Below are 14051 nucleotides of genomic sequence, written 5' to 3'. Positions count from 1 at the left end.
TTTTTTGAGACAGGGTTTCTCTGTATAGCCCTGGCTGTCCTGGAACTCACTCTGTAGACCAGGCTGGCCTCGAACTCAGAAATCCACCTGCCTCTGCTTCCCAAGTGCTGGGATTAAAGGTGAGCACCCGGCTTAGGTCTAAGTCTTGGCCATGACTGAGATGACAGATACTGGTAACCAGGCACTTAAAAGACCCTGAAGCCTCTCACTGGGCCAGGGAGAGGATCTGCTCTCTCTTAAATGAGTAGTTCTGGCTCAAGGTTATCATTTATGAAAACTGAAGAGCCCTGGGCTGCATTATGGGAAACCTACCTCCATCATAGTAACACATGGCATGGGTCGGAAGGCAGGGGTGGGAAGGTAGGGGAGGGAATGCAGGGGTTGGGATGGAAGACTTGGTATGGATTATTAATTCTATTTATAAAAAGAAAATTTAACATGGTCCTAAAATTTCCTCAAAGGGCTTCGTGCCTGTGGGAAGGACTGACCTTGCAGTCAGCAACAGTCAGGGTCAATGGGCTGCCCGGATGGCTTGCATGGTGAGTGAGCGAGGAGTTGATGAGTCACTGTAATTCTTATCGGGTCACTGACTGTGGCCTACAGCATGTTTGTCTCACCCTAAACCTTGCTACAGTCTTCCCTGCTGTTGAGCTCTACCAGGCTTTCTCTTGAACCAGCTGACTGTGCCATTTTATCTGTGTCAGCCACAGGTCTTCTCCTTTTTCTGAGAAAAGGGTGTCACTCTGTAGCTGAAGTTATCATTGAACTCGTGACTTCCTGCCTCCTCTAAACTAAGAGCTGTGACCCAGGCATGCACCACCAGCTCAGCATAGGAATCAGTTTAATTGCTTCTTAAGGATTTATTTTTTATAACACTGGGTGTGGTGACACACGCCTTGAATCCCAGCTCTAGGGCAGCAGAAGCAGGTTGGATTTCTGTGAGTTCAAGGCCAGCCTGTTCTACATAGTTCAAGGCTAGTCAGGGCTACACAGTGAGGCCCTTACTTAAAATTATTATTATTATTATTTTTACTTATGTGTGTGTGTGTGTGTGTGTGTGTGAGAGAGAGAGAGAGAGAGAGAGAGAGAGAGAGAGAGAGAGGTAGAGGTGTACATATGTACACAGGTGCCACCCATAGCTAGAAGAAAGCGTCAGATTTCCAGGCAGCTGTAAGCAGGAAACTGGGCTCCAGTCCTCTTCGAGAGCAACAACAGTTCTTAGCTGCTGAGTCATTCTCTAACTCCCAATTTCATTCTTATGATTCAAATCTAGCAGCAGTTAGAGCTAGAGATTTGCCCTCCCACCACGGTGTTCCTTCTTTCTTCTGGGTTTATTTTATTTTATTTTATTTTTGGTTTTTCGAGACAGGGTTTCTCTGTGTCCTGGAGCTCACTCTGTAGACCAGGCTGGCCTCGAACTCAAATCCACCTGCCTCTGCCTCCCGAGTGCTGGGACTAAAGGCGTGTGCCAACACTGCCCAGCTTCTTCTGGGTTCTTTACACTTTTTCTGATCTGCTTTCTCTATAAAAATTTTTAAAAACCAAGACTCACCTGGGGATCTTCAACCATGGCGGAGTACATGACTAAGTTATGACCAATCAATCACCTGCCATCTCTCTGGCCATAGAAATAGCTTTAGTAAGTCACGTGATCTAAGATATATCAATGCAAAACTCTTCCCTGGATCATTTTAGCTGAGTTAAGTTGGAAAATCATTTTGTAGAGCACTGTTGAAGATTGCCAGGCGGTGGTGGTGCATACCTGTAATCTCAGCACTTGGGAGGCAGAGGCAGGTAGATATCTAAATTAGAAGCCAGTATGGTCTACAGACTGACTTCCAGGATGGCCAGGGATACGCAGAGAAACCCTGTCTTGAAAACAAACAAACAATAAACAACAACAACAACAACAACATAAACTCCACAAAACTGTTGAAGGCTGAATATAGCCTAGCAATGCTAACCATATGAAGGCCTGGATTTACTCCCTAGCACCACAAAACCAAACCTATATAAAATAAACCATCTTTTAGCTAGGAAGTAGTAAAGATAACACGGGAGTATCCAGCTCCCCAATTTATCCACTAACAACAATTGTGCTAAGGGTAAAATAGCACTTCATTCTGAATGCCAACAGCCTGATTTCAAAACAAACCCCAACAGAACTGTAGCGGAGCCCTGAGGACACAGTTCTAGCCTCCTACTCCAGCTGAGCCTAAAGTCATTGACACCTCTGGCTTTTCTTCTCACTCAAGCCAGATTTGGGTGGTTTTCTCCATCGTTCAGAAATGTTGTATTCGCCAAACAGAAACTTCATGAAAATATTTGAGAGAATAAAGCCAAGGGGGAGCTCCAACTATACCGGAATCAGCATCACAGGCCCATACGGTCAGTCTCCTGCTATGAGTTTAAATAACATTCAAACCACTATGAGATGTAACAAAGATTAATATTTCCAAACCTAAAGCTATCTGACAAACAAAATGATCAAGATCCAGCCGGGCACCATCAGTCCATCTCTGACTCTGGGTTATTCTCGAGCAAAGGATGAATAAATGCAGTCCTTGTGAAATGTGTGCACACCGTTCTTGCTATGCAATCAACTGTTGTTAATATTCTCTCTCCTCCACCACATAGTCTGACAGAAGAACACTTTACCATTTTGCTTCTCTAGTTCCTGCTTGACCTCTTCATACACCTGAGAGAAGAGGTCCTCTTCAGACCTTGTTCCATCCAGGTAAACTGAAAAGTGAGAAATAGCAGATCAAATATTGACAGGCTTATTAGTAAAGGATGCTCTGGCATTTCTGTAAAACACCAATAGCTTCCACCTAAGAGCGCAGGACTATGGCCTAAGGAGGGAAGGAGGGAGGGAAGGAATGAAAAGCAGAGAGAGAGGTTATATGTTGTGCCTATGGCACATGGTGTACCCATTTCTTCTGCTTTGCGACATTCCCTCCCAGAGGGAGAAAGGAGGCTTATAAGACTCCAAAGTAGGGCTGGAGAGATGGCTCAGTAGTTAAGAGCACTGACTGCTCTTCTGAAGGTCTTGAGTTCAAATCCCAGCAACTACATAGTGGCTCATAACAATTAATAATGAGATCAGATGCTCTCTTCGGGTGTGTCTGAAGACAGCTACAGTGTACTTATATACAATAAATGAATAAAAAAAAGTTTGTTTTTTTTTAAAAAAGACTCCAAAGTAAATGAACTTATTAGCGCACTAAACTTCTGAGAGTTAGATTCACAAAGACCCTTCCAGAGGTTGCATTAGCAGTAACAACTGCTGGGGACTGAAGACTCTCACATGCCCAGAGCAGCCAGAAGGTTGTACAGTCAGCTGTAGGGATGCCGCTTTTGTGAGGCATCACCATGGTGAGGTAGGCTTTTTGGTGATGCAGCCACCTCTGAGTCACCACACTCCTATCTTTAACTCCAATAAACTCACTGGTTCACTAAGCCAGACATGGGACAGTGTCCTTGGTTTGTCATTGGTGCCTGACTGTCACATGATAGCATGTCAAGAGGCCCAAAGAGGAGCAATTCCCCAACTGGGATCAACTGTGACATTTTTAAAACTGTGTGTCAGGCCGGGCGGTGGTGGCGCACGCCTTTAATCCCAGCACTTGGGAGGCAGAGGCAGGTGGATTTCTGAGTTTGAGGCCAGCCTGGTCTACAAAGTGAGTTCCAGGATAGCCATGGCTATACAGAGAAACCCTGTCTAGAAAACAAACAAACAAACAAACAAACAAAAACAAAAATACTGTGTCAGTCTTGACTCTTACCACACACTACTGAGACCAGAAGATATGTCTTTTTAATAAAATTCACACAAATACTTTTGGAGAAAAAGAAGTTACCTGGGTTAAAGAGAAAAGGGCCCTCTAGTTATAATAAAGCAAGGATAAGGAGGTCTGAAGAGGATTTGACTGTTGGGAGGTGTAAGGGGCTTAGCAGCAGGGGAAGGAACAGCCTGGGAGAAGATAATTTGGAGAAGCGCTGTGCCCTGATGTCTCTTGAGATTTTTATCCCCAAAAGCTGGAAACCATGGACTCACTGCATTTAAACAGGATGTCTGAATTTTCTTGTGATAAAACACTCTAACCAAAAACAGCATGGGGAATAAAGGGTTTATTTGACTTATTTGCTTCTCGATCACACTTCACTGAGGAAAGTCAGGACAGGAACACAGGGTACCTGTCACAGGAACGCTGTTCACTGGCTTGCTCTCTGGCCCTCTCAGTTAGATTTCCTATACATCCCAGGCCCACCTGCCGAGGGTGACAAGCTCATTATGAAAGAGGCCCTCCCACACCAATCATCAAGCAAGACAATCGGTTACAGCAGTGGCCACAGGGTGATATGCTCTAGGCAATAATTCAATTGAGCCTCCCTCAGAAGACTCTACTGTGAAGGTGACAGCTGACATTAACTAGGACACAGGGCAAGGACAAAGCTAGACTTGCAGTTTACATGAAGGAAGTAAAGGGCGTAAGAGGATGTTTCTCCTGTATAGCACAGTAGCTGCTGGTGCAGGAATAACCCAGAAATAATGCTCTGAGACGGAGTCTGTGACCTTTCAGCACATACCAGAACAAAGCTGTCTTCCCTGGAGGCCAACAGGCTCTTTCCCCTATGGATGAATCCCCTTTGTTTTGAAAACCATGCCAGTCTGATTCCTCTGCCCTGTCCAAGAGACTTATGCCACCATTTCCACATGAGCACTCTATTCCAGGGATAGTCGCTTAGCCTAGGCCTCCAAATCTGTACCTTTTCTGTAAGGGACCTCAATCTTTTTATTTTTTTATTTTCTATTTTTGGTTTTTCGAGACAGGGTTTCTCTGTGTAGCCCTGGATGTTCTGGAACTCACTTTGTAGACCAGGCTAGCCTCGAACTCAGAAATCCACCTGCCTCTGCCTCCCAAGTGCTGGGATTAAAGGCGTGCGCCACCATGCCCGACGGGACCTCAATCTTATTTCCTTCAAAACATATATGTAGTCCTTGCTCCCATATCCACATTTTCCCCCCAAAATAACACCTGTTGGTTCCTGGAGTGTCTGTCATCTTTAACACCCCCAGTCCCATTTCTACTGATTACTTGTGTTCAGTACAGTGACTTCTAATTCTACCCTCCAGATCTCAAGAGATCTTACGAAAAGATTATGTGCCAACCACGACCATGTTTCAAGCCTCTCTGTAGAGAGCTTCCTAATTCTCTTTGGATATCCTGTTGGCATCAGAGGGCCTGGCCCTTGCCTGTATCATCATGGTCAGCAGTGGCACACCCTTTCCTTGCTCTTCTCTATAGCAAACACAACAGCCTCTTTCAGGTACTACACATGCCTTTCTGTTCCTAGGTCCTTTCTAGGTTCTTTCTGTGGTCTGAATGACAGTCATTTCCCCTAACTTAACTTTCCCCACATCAGTCCAGTTGAAGTCATATGAGTTTTGTTACAAGGAGCTTTCTCGAGGAACTTGGAGGTGGGCAGTCGGCCTGCTACCTAATATCAGTGCTTACCCGAGAAAAAGGTCTGTTTGTAAAACTCACACTTTTTTTTTTTTTTTTTTTTTGGTTTTTCGAGACAGGGTTTCTCTGTATAGCCCAGGCTGGCCTCGAACTCAGAAATCCGCCTGCCTCTGCCTCCCAAGTGCTGGGATTAAAGGCGTGCGCCACCACGCCCGGCTAAAACTCACACTTTTAATAGCCTTTTGCCATGATATCACAGCTGGGGAGAGTAGAGACTGGGCCTGCCTTGCTTCCCTTCCATCTCAATGGGCAACATTCAGGCAGGGATGGTTCAATGAACGATCGATCATTCGGAATCTGACAAGCTTAACAAAAACTGCCAGTTGAAGAAGAAACCAGCAAGAACCAGTTGCAGAAGAGCAGAACCTGGGAAGTACCTGAGCACCTCTTTAAAAACTCCTAAAGAGAAGTGTTTTCCAAGAAATCTTTCCTGTACTTTGATGTAAAAATAAGACCCTAAAGTCCTTAAAGGGGAGAGAGGGACTTACCAATGTCCCAGGTGATGGAGCTCATTTCCTGTCTGTGCTTTAGGTACATGGGCCACACGTGGCCATCGAAGTACCCTGGAGGGTCTGGAGGCTCATATACTCTGGTACTGGAAAAACATACAGGAAATAGGTTATGATTGACAAAGTAAATAGATCACTGGTCAAGAGAATGTGAACATCATTCAGGTTAAATCTAAAGAGGAATTCAGACCACTTGTTTTAGCCTCTATTGTAGTGAGAAAGGGAGAAACATGGCTTTAGTTCCAAACCTATCTAAAACATAGGCCTGCAATTCACTATCTCATAATTATCTTTCCTCTGCCTCTTGAGTCTTATAAGAGAATTATGGGATATGTACAAGAGGAAATAGGAGAGAGATACTGAGAGGCTGGCATACTCTCCTATCCAGCTGGTGTTCTCTGCAGCTAGAGCAGACCATGTCATGAAGGGTGAGGGACAAGGAGCTGACAGGATGCCATTCACATCCTTTGATGTGAATATGAAGTAAAACGCTTTAAGGGGGAAAGGCACTTACCAATCTCCCCGATGACAGTGTTCATTTTTTACTGGTGCTTCAGGTACATGGGCCACATGTGGTCATCCAAGTACCCCGGGGGCAGGGGGGGGGGCTGACAGGATGACACTGGCCCTTTTTCTTAGAGAAGTTACTGTATACTCCCCAGTGTGAGAAGCATTTATAGAAAAGTATTTGATTTCTGGATTAAGACTTTTCAATAATGGTACTTTTCTCGTTTTCCCAGTATTTCATCTTTGGAATTACAATGCACAGAGACAGTTCCCGGACGTACCTCCTTCTCCTCTTACATTCTTCATATGGAACGGTCAGGAAGTAACTTCTGTTCCATATGGTGTCCAGAGGCCTACGATGACACCATATTCAGGTCACAAGGCTCTCCATCCCTCCTCCACACCAGCATCCCCTTTCCACACCAGCATCCGTCCTCCTCCCACCCCCACAGCCCTCCTCCACCCCCACATTCCTTCAAGTTGGTATTGCAGTAGGAAGGCTTACTTATAATTAAAGAGAAGGAAACCTTCAATAATTAAAATGGGAACCCCTTGAGCACTTTCCAAGGCTGCTGGTCCCGCAGAGCTTCCTGGGTTTTCCATCCAACAGGAAACTGCTGACATCATTTTTTCCATATTAAGTGCTTCAAGCACTGAGGAAAACATGAAACACATGGAATTAATATAGCAAACTTCTTCTGGGGGGTGGGAGAGAGATGGCTTTTGTGATAAGCATCTCCAGGGCTCTGTACATGTATGATATGAGAGCAGTTTACTTATCCTTCAAGGTATCTAATACTAAATACCTTAAATGCTCAATTAAAACACTGAGAGAGAGATATTTAAGTGGTATGTCTAAGGCATTTTTACTATGGAAAAATAATGATGTACAAATATAAAATACAATGAATAGCATGCTGCTATTTCCAGCTATATATTTTTTTTTACATTGATGTATTTACTGTGTATGTGTGCCTCCACACATACACAACCTCATGGCTGACTACCACATCAACTCCTCCCTGATATTGAAAAATTAAAAATCTATGGTACTAGAAATTGAACCCAGGATTTTCTGGTTGTTAGGCAAGCACTCAACCACTGAACTATATCTCCAGCCAGATCCTTGAAAATAAAAATTAAATTAGGTCTGGAGAGATGGCTTAGTGGCCAAGAGTACCCAGTGCTCTTCAAGAAGACTCAGATCAATTCCTAGTACCCACATGGTGGCTCACAACTGCCTCGAACTCCAATTTTGGAACACAAAATGCCTATAGATACATTTGAAAGATAAATAACATATACTGTCTTTGGAAAGTAGCTACTATTTTTAATATTATTAAATGAAAAGCTCTTCATTTTTTATGTTTATGGGTGTTTTGCCTGCATGTATGTGGGTGCACATGGGTGCAGTGTCCACAGAGGACAGAAGAAAGCACATGTATAATATGTTAGGATATGTGTGTGTGCACGGCCACAGCATACTTGTGGAGACAGGGGGTAACTTTGTGGAGTCAGTGCCTCCTTCCACCTTTCCAAAGGTTCTAGGAAATCAAACTCAGGTCGTCAGGCTTGTGTGACAAGTGCTTTTACCCATGGCACCTCCTTGCCCTCCCTATTTAAACATTTAACATTATGTTAACAGAGAGAGAAATTGTTTGGATTTGAAAAAGAAAATGAATATAACCTCATAATATTCAACATGTGGCTGTACTTACCATCATACTGCAAAAAACCATTTTCATCTATGTCTATCTCAGACTCTGGCTGGAAAAAAAAATTTTAAAAAACCCATCAAAACACTATGGAGGGCAGAAATGGTGCAATTATACAATTAAAAAGTTAAGCCTTTAAGAAATGTCTTGGAAAATGAGGACCAAGCTCAGAGATGGTCACTGACAGATGGTGCCCTCTAGTGGGCAGGTAACACTATGGCACCCAGTTGATTCTCCGCAAATGGCTTTTGGCTATAATTTAATTAACTTTGTCGTGAAAGCTTTGTGTGTGTGTGTTCAACAAGTTATCTGAGAACCTTCGTAGATACCTTGAAGAAGTCATCCTGGGATATGACGCTGCAGTTGGGAAGGTGCTTCTGCAAGTTCTTAGCCAGTGTCGTCTTCCCTCCGTTTGTCACGCTGAGCCAAGAAAAACCACGAGGTCCAAGAAGACATTAGGGAACACGGAATAGTCTTAAACGATGTTTTTTTAAAAAGGCAATTTAAAACAATATTTACTGCTCGGGGAAAACACTCACTTCCACAGACCATGTTTTGTTTTGCAGGTGAAATCACAGGTTTGAGAGAGACCCTGTCCTCACAGCAAAAGAAGTGAAAGATGGAGAGAGAGGTCACTGCACTGGATACCAAAACTTCAAAATACAGACACTGTCAGGAAACACAGTCATGTTTTGACTGTCAAAATAGCTCCGGGCTCAATATGTGCACCAGAGAACATCCTGCCTCCCCTTTCTGCAGGCTTCTAGAACTGCCCACAGCCACAGTGACTGTTTCAACTATGTAGGAAAAAGAAGGAATGGCTTATTAGAAGCCCGGCTGTCCATGAACCCACATTTCCTGTGCCATGCCTCTCCCTCCCCTCCCCCTCTCTGTGACTGGGCCCAGATGGAGGCCCACTATTACTCTTGCCCTCAGGTCAGTGTTTGTTGCCTCTGGCTGGACAGAGACATCTGGAGATGCAGGTGCCTGATAGACTTGTGTGTCCCGTTTCCGGCTCTCCTGCATGGGGGAGGCATTTCTCTAGTTAATCTTTCTTTTCTCTTTGGGTTTTTCTTCTGAAACAGTAGTCATGCTGCCCTTATTGACCCACTTGGGTAGCTAGCTCAGGCTGCCCTTGAACTTACAGCAGACCTTTGGTCGGAACCTCCTGAGCACTGAGGTTACAGGATTCAGTCACCATGCCTGGCTTATGCTATCATTTTTTTTTTTTTAAGAGGTGATTAGCTCAGAGCTCAGTCACATGCAAAGGGTCTATGAAAGAACTCAGGGTCATTGTGAAGTTGAAAGAGATTATATAATCTTCACTAAATTCTAACAGGATATTAGCAGCTTCTTTTATTGTACATAATAAACTACAGTTGTGACAGTGCTTGGATTTGGACATCCACAAGAACTACACGCTGAGCTAGAAGTGGGCCAATGAAGCATCGCCAATGCTCGTTATTGTTTCAAACTTACATATGTTGTTTATTACTCTGCAATGATCTATCACAAGCTCACAGATTTGCTGGTAGAGGCTTTATGGCTGTATACTAATAAGTTGACTTTCTTTGAATTCCAGTGTTTTATTTTGTGCACTTAAAGTCACCCTGAACACAGATCAAGATTTCACCACCCACCAAATGTCTGTAGCATAAACGTCCTGACTGTACATCTACTGGCAAGAACCTGTGATGAGTTCTGGCTGAGATCAGCACCACATTGTATCTTATCTAGAGAGGGATACATTCATCAGAAGGACTTGTGGTGAGGCACGTGGCTTTAATCCTAGTACCCAGGAGCCAGGGGCAGGTGGATCTTTTGTGAGTTTAAAGCCACCCTGGTCTACACAGTGAGTTCCAGGACCTTGCCTATGTTTAAAACTAAAAGAAATCACAAACCACCAAAAAGATCCATCCTACCAAACAATAAAAACAACAAAGCCTAAAGAATGTTTACTGTATATAAATTATCATGTATATACCGTATTATATCTGTGAAGATATTCATTAATAAGACTGTCCATTTGTCCTTACAATACACATGTGGTAGGATATGGGGGTCTTAATCTGAATACTGAGGACCTTCTATTCTTTAAGAAAAATGTGACCTTTTCTTCTTTGAGAAAAATGTCTATAGACCATGCCAGAAGTCCATATTCAAGAGGCCAAGCTTTTGTTTAAAAGGCTGCAACTTCACTATGGTCTGAGCAATCTGGCAAGAAAAATATGTCATTTCTTACACTTATTCTTTAAGATCATATAACTGAATCGGCGATAGATAGAGCCCTTCCCATTGATTCAGCAGAAGCCACAGAGAGGAATCCTGCAGGACCGTACGGACTGGGAAAGAGTTTCATCACAGAGCTCAGAGCCTGCAGTCCATATTTGGAATGTAAGCATCCCGGGTTGGAAGACGCCTCAGGACCCTCAGGACTCTTAGGACCCCTCCTTTCCCTTCAGGGAGCTCACAACCTCCCTCCCACAAGCTCTCCTGCCGCAGGGAAGAGCGCCAGAGGATGACCTTAGGATCTGAGGGAGAGCAGCGAGTGTACACAATGCTTTCCCTTCCTTGTTTCTGAGTAAATGCACAGAGATCCTCTTTTTTTTTTTTTTTAAACATGCAAGGAGGTAATAAGAGGGTGCAGAAGTCCAGGTGAAAGCTAAAACCAATGTTACAGTTAATCAAACAAGATGTGAATTCTTCCGTAACAGGGCGATATTAATCTCCCCATATCCCAGCTGAGGAAAGGGAGGCCTAGGAGACTGCTTACTGCTGGAGTGGGAAGCCAAGTTTAACTCTAGCAGGGGTCTTTTTAACACAAGGATTAATCGGATAGATGTGTGCAGGAGAGTTAGAAGGTTATAGGGCAGAGATGGCCTACTACGGGAGGGTAGCACTGAGCGTGAAATGAGGGGCAGGACAAGGGTGGTCCTGCAGAGTGACAAACACAGCCTCGGCTCTGGGCGGATGGGAGCCACAATGATGCGCACGCTGTGCTGCTCAGCTCGCTCTTCATTTGCTCTGCCTGATGCTGGGGTTAGAACCTAGGACCTTCCCCATGCAGGCAAATGCACTGCTACCCACCTAGCCCCAGATCCACCTGAGTCCTAATTGATTCCTGTATTTCACAATTGAGCATCTCCCTCAAATTACCTTTTTAGTATTTCAAAAGTTTCCTCAATAAGACACAACGGAGTTTTGTCAATATGACACATGTGAAGAATGACAGACACAATCCGCCAGCAAGATAAATAGTATCTTTCCAATAGCTGTTGATGTCACATTGGTACATCAGCCACTGGTGCCACAGGTCACCACAATTTAGAATGCTTGTGACAGCGGGATACGCGGATGCTATCACACCAGAACAACACAAACTAGCCTAGCCAAATAGCACACCTGGTTACCCTAAGGGTGGGGGGGAGAGGACTAGATGTAGGGAAGTCTGTATTCCTCATTTCAAAAGCTGGCCATAGAAAACAGAAGGGAGCGATTTGTTTTCCTCACACTATGCCAGAAAACCCACATAAGAAATGATAATCACCCCCTGCCAAAGGAATGACCAATCAGGCCTCAGTTCCAGTGTCAGCTCCCGAAAATAAATGGAAATACTGCTGACCCTACCTCTTCCTTCCCTGGGAAATCCTGGCCCTCCTCACTGGCAGCACTCTGCCTAGGACTTGGGACTCCCCACAGCTTTCTCTCCCATGTCCACTTGAAAAACCATCTGGCCATCTGGAGCATCGCATCCAGCTGTTTATAGAGGAATTACTCACCCGCCGATTCCAATGACAAATGTCTTCATAACTGGCTTTGGATATCACACCTTCCTAATATATCCTAAAATATAGAAAGATAAAAGAAAGTCGGTGTCTTTAGTTGTCTACAGTTAGTCCTGAGAAGAAGTAGCAGCTCACAGGGAGGGGATCGGTGGTTTCAACCCTACATTACCCACACTGCTGGCAATAGCTGATGTTTTCTTAGGGTCTGTTAACTAATGTTATGCCTGTGTGAACCATTTCCTTGGGTCACCTTGTGATAGGTATTCTTAGTTATCACCTTGACTACATCAAGAATGAACTAAAACTAAAGGAACTGGGTACACCTGTGAGGGACTTTTTAATCATTTGAAGTGGGAAGACGCTCTTAGTTAGGGTTTTACTGCTGGGAAGAGACACCATGACCGAGGCAACTCTTATAAAGGACCACATCTAATTGGGGCTGGCTTACAGATGCAGAGGTTCAGTCCATTATCAACAGGGCAGAAGCATGGCAGCATCCAGGAAGGCATGGTGCAGGAGGAGCTGAGTTCTACATCTTCATCTGAAGGCTGCTAGTGGAAGGCTCCCTTCTAGGCAGCTAGCAATAGGTTATTAAAGCCCACACTCACAGTGACATACCTACTCTAACCAGGCCACACCTCCTAATAGTGCCACTCTCTTGCCCAAGCATATGCAAACCATCACAGAAGACCCACTTTTAATCTGAAGTGGGAAGAAACACCTTATGTTGACAGCCTATATAATGACCATGGACAAAGGACGCCTGCTGTCTTTGCCTGCTTGCTCTCACTCTTGCTAGCAAGTCCTTTCCATCATTGGCATTAGAATTTGCTACTGTGGGATTCTGGCATACACTGAAGACCAGACGAGACATCCAACCTCATGGGCTGAGCAACTACTGAATTCTTGAAGTCACTCTAATAAATCTCTCTGTCTCTGTCTCTGTCTCCGTCTCCATCTCCGTCTCCCTTTCCCTTTCCCTCTCTCTCTCTCTCTCTCTCTCACACACACACCACACACACACACACACTACACACATACACATTCACAAATACACAAATACACAAATACACAAATATATATATATATTTCCTGTAAGTTCTGTTCCTTTAGAGAAGTCTGACTAATATATGCCCTTCCTACTTACTAAGTAATAGAAGGTACAGCTGCCAGTGGAAGAGGCAAACAAAAGTCACTTTCTCATTCTCTTCTTCTCTCCACCCCCCTCCCACCACACACAAAAGCTTACACTGGTATACTAGATCAATTAAGTGAACATCTTCCTATCATAAGGACAGGCTATGAAGCACTTCATTATCAAGACCACAGAAAAGATGGTAAATGTATGCTAGCTTATCAGGCTCTGATGGATAATCTGTGTCATTCTTATTGATGCATTATCGAAGAGCCATGCATTTGCTGTGTACAGTTAATGGAAAATACTGGTCCCCTTCCTACTTGACATATCTGTGCATACACTTCAGGATACTGCTTCAATTACACAGGATGAAGTAATGTGGTTGTGACACTAGACTTGAAGGGTTTGTCTGTGTGGGAACTCTAGCAATTCAGAGGGGAGGAATGGGATGGAAGAAACTTATTATAACATCCCTCAAGTAAGGGGTAGAAACTCCCATAGCCAAATACAAGGAAATGGAAGGCTCTGTTTCTTTCTTTCAAATCAAAGCAGCATTCCCCACTCCCCATCAGCCTGATGACCTGAGATACTGCTGCTGCTGCTGCTGCTACTACTGTTAGAGTTCCTTGCTGCCCTGAGTTCAATCCCCAGAACTGACATGGAAGGAGAAAACCAATTCTTCCAAGCTGTCCTCTGACCTCTGCACACGTGCATGGCATTTCTGTGTCCACATACACACTAAATAAGTCAGTGAAAAGTGTTAAAATTCAGTCACCCCAGGTCTACACTAGTTAGCAACCTGGAACTGTCCAAAGCAATGTTCGGGTGAATTCTGGTTTTGTTTTTGTTTTTGTTTTTCAAGACAGGGT

The 14051-nt window shown here is 44.1% G+C and overlaps 1 protein-coding gene across 1 annotated transcript in view; it reads right to left on the bottom strand.

Annotated features, from left to right (window-relative positions):
• The window catches only part of Nmrk1 (nicotinamide riboside kinase 1), a 21225-nt gene that overhangs the window by 4833 nt on the left and 2341 nt on the right, over positions 1–14051 (bottom strand). Inside the window, exons 2-8 of the mRNA XM_021152398.2 lie at positions 12039–12102; positions 8589–8679; positions 8263–8311; positions 7050–7197; positions 6826–6897; positions 6017–6123; positions 2659–2742 (exon numbers count right to left, since the gene is read on the bottom strand). Of these exons, the coding sequence (XP_021008057.1) occupies positions 2659–2742; positions 6017–6123; positions 6826–6897; positions 7050–7197; positions 8263–8311; positions 8589–8679; positions 12039–12067 (580 nt within the window). The 5' untranslated portion in view covers positions 12068–12102. The remainder of the gene's footprint in view (positions 1–2658; positions 2743–6016; positions 6124–6825; positions 6898–7049; positions 7198–8262; positions 8312–8588; positions 8680–12038; positions 12103–14051) is intronic.

Source organism: Mus caroli, chromosome 19, assembly GCF_900094665.2.
Source record: "Mus caroli chromosome 19, CAROLI_EIJ_v1.1, whole genome shotgun sequence".
Taxonomy (NCBI): domain Eukaryota; kingdom Metazoa; phylum Chordata; class Mammalia; order Rodentia; family Muridae; genus Mus; species Mus caroli.
This window is presented reverse-complemented; position numbering and strand designations above follow the sequence as displayed.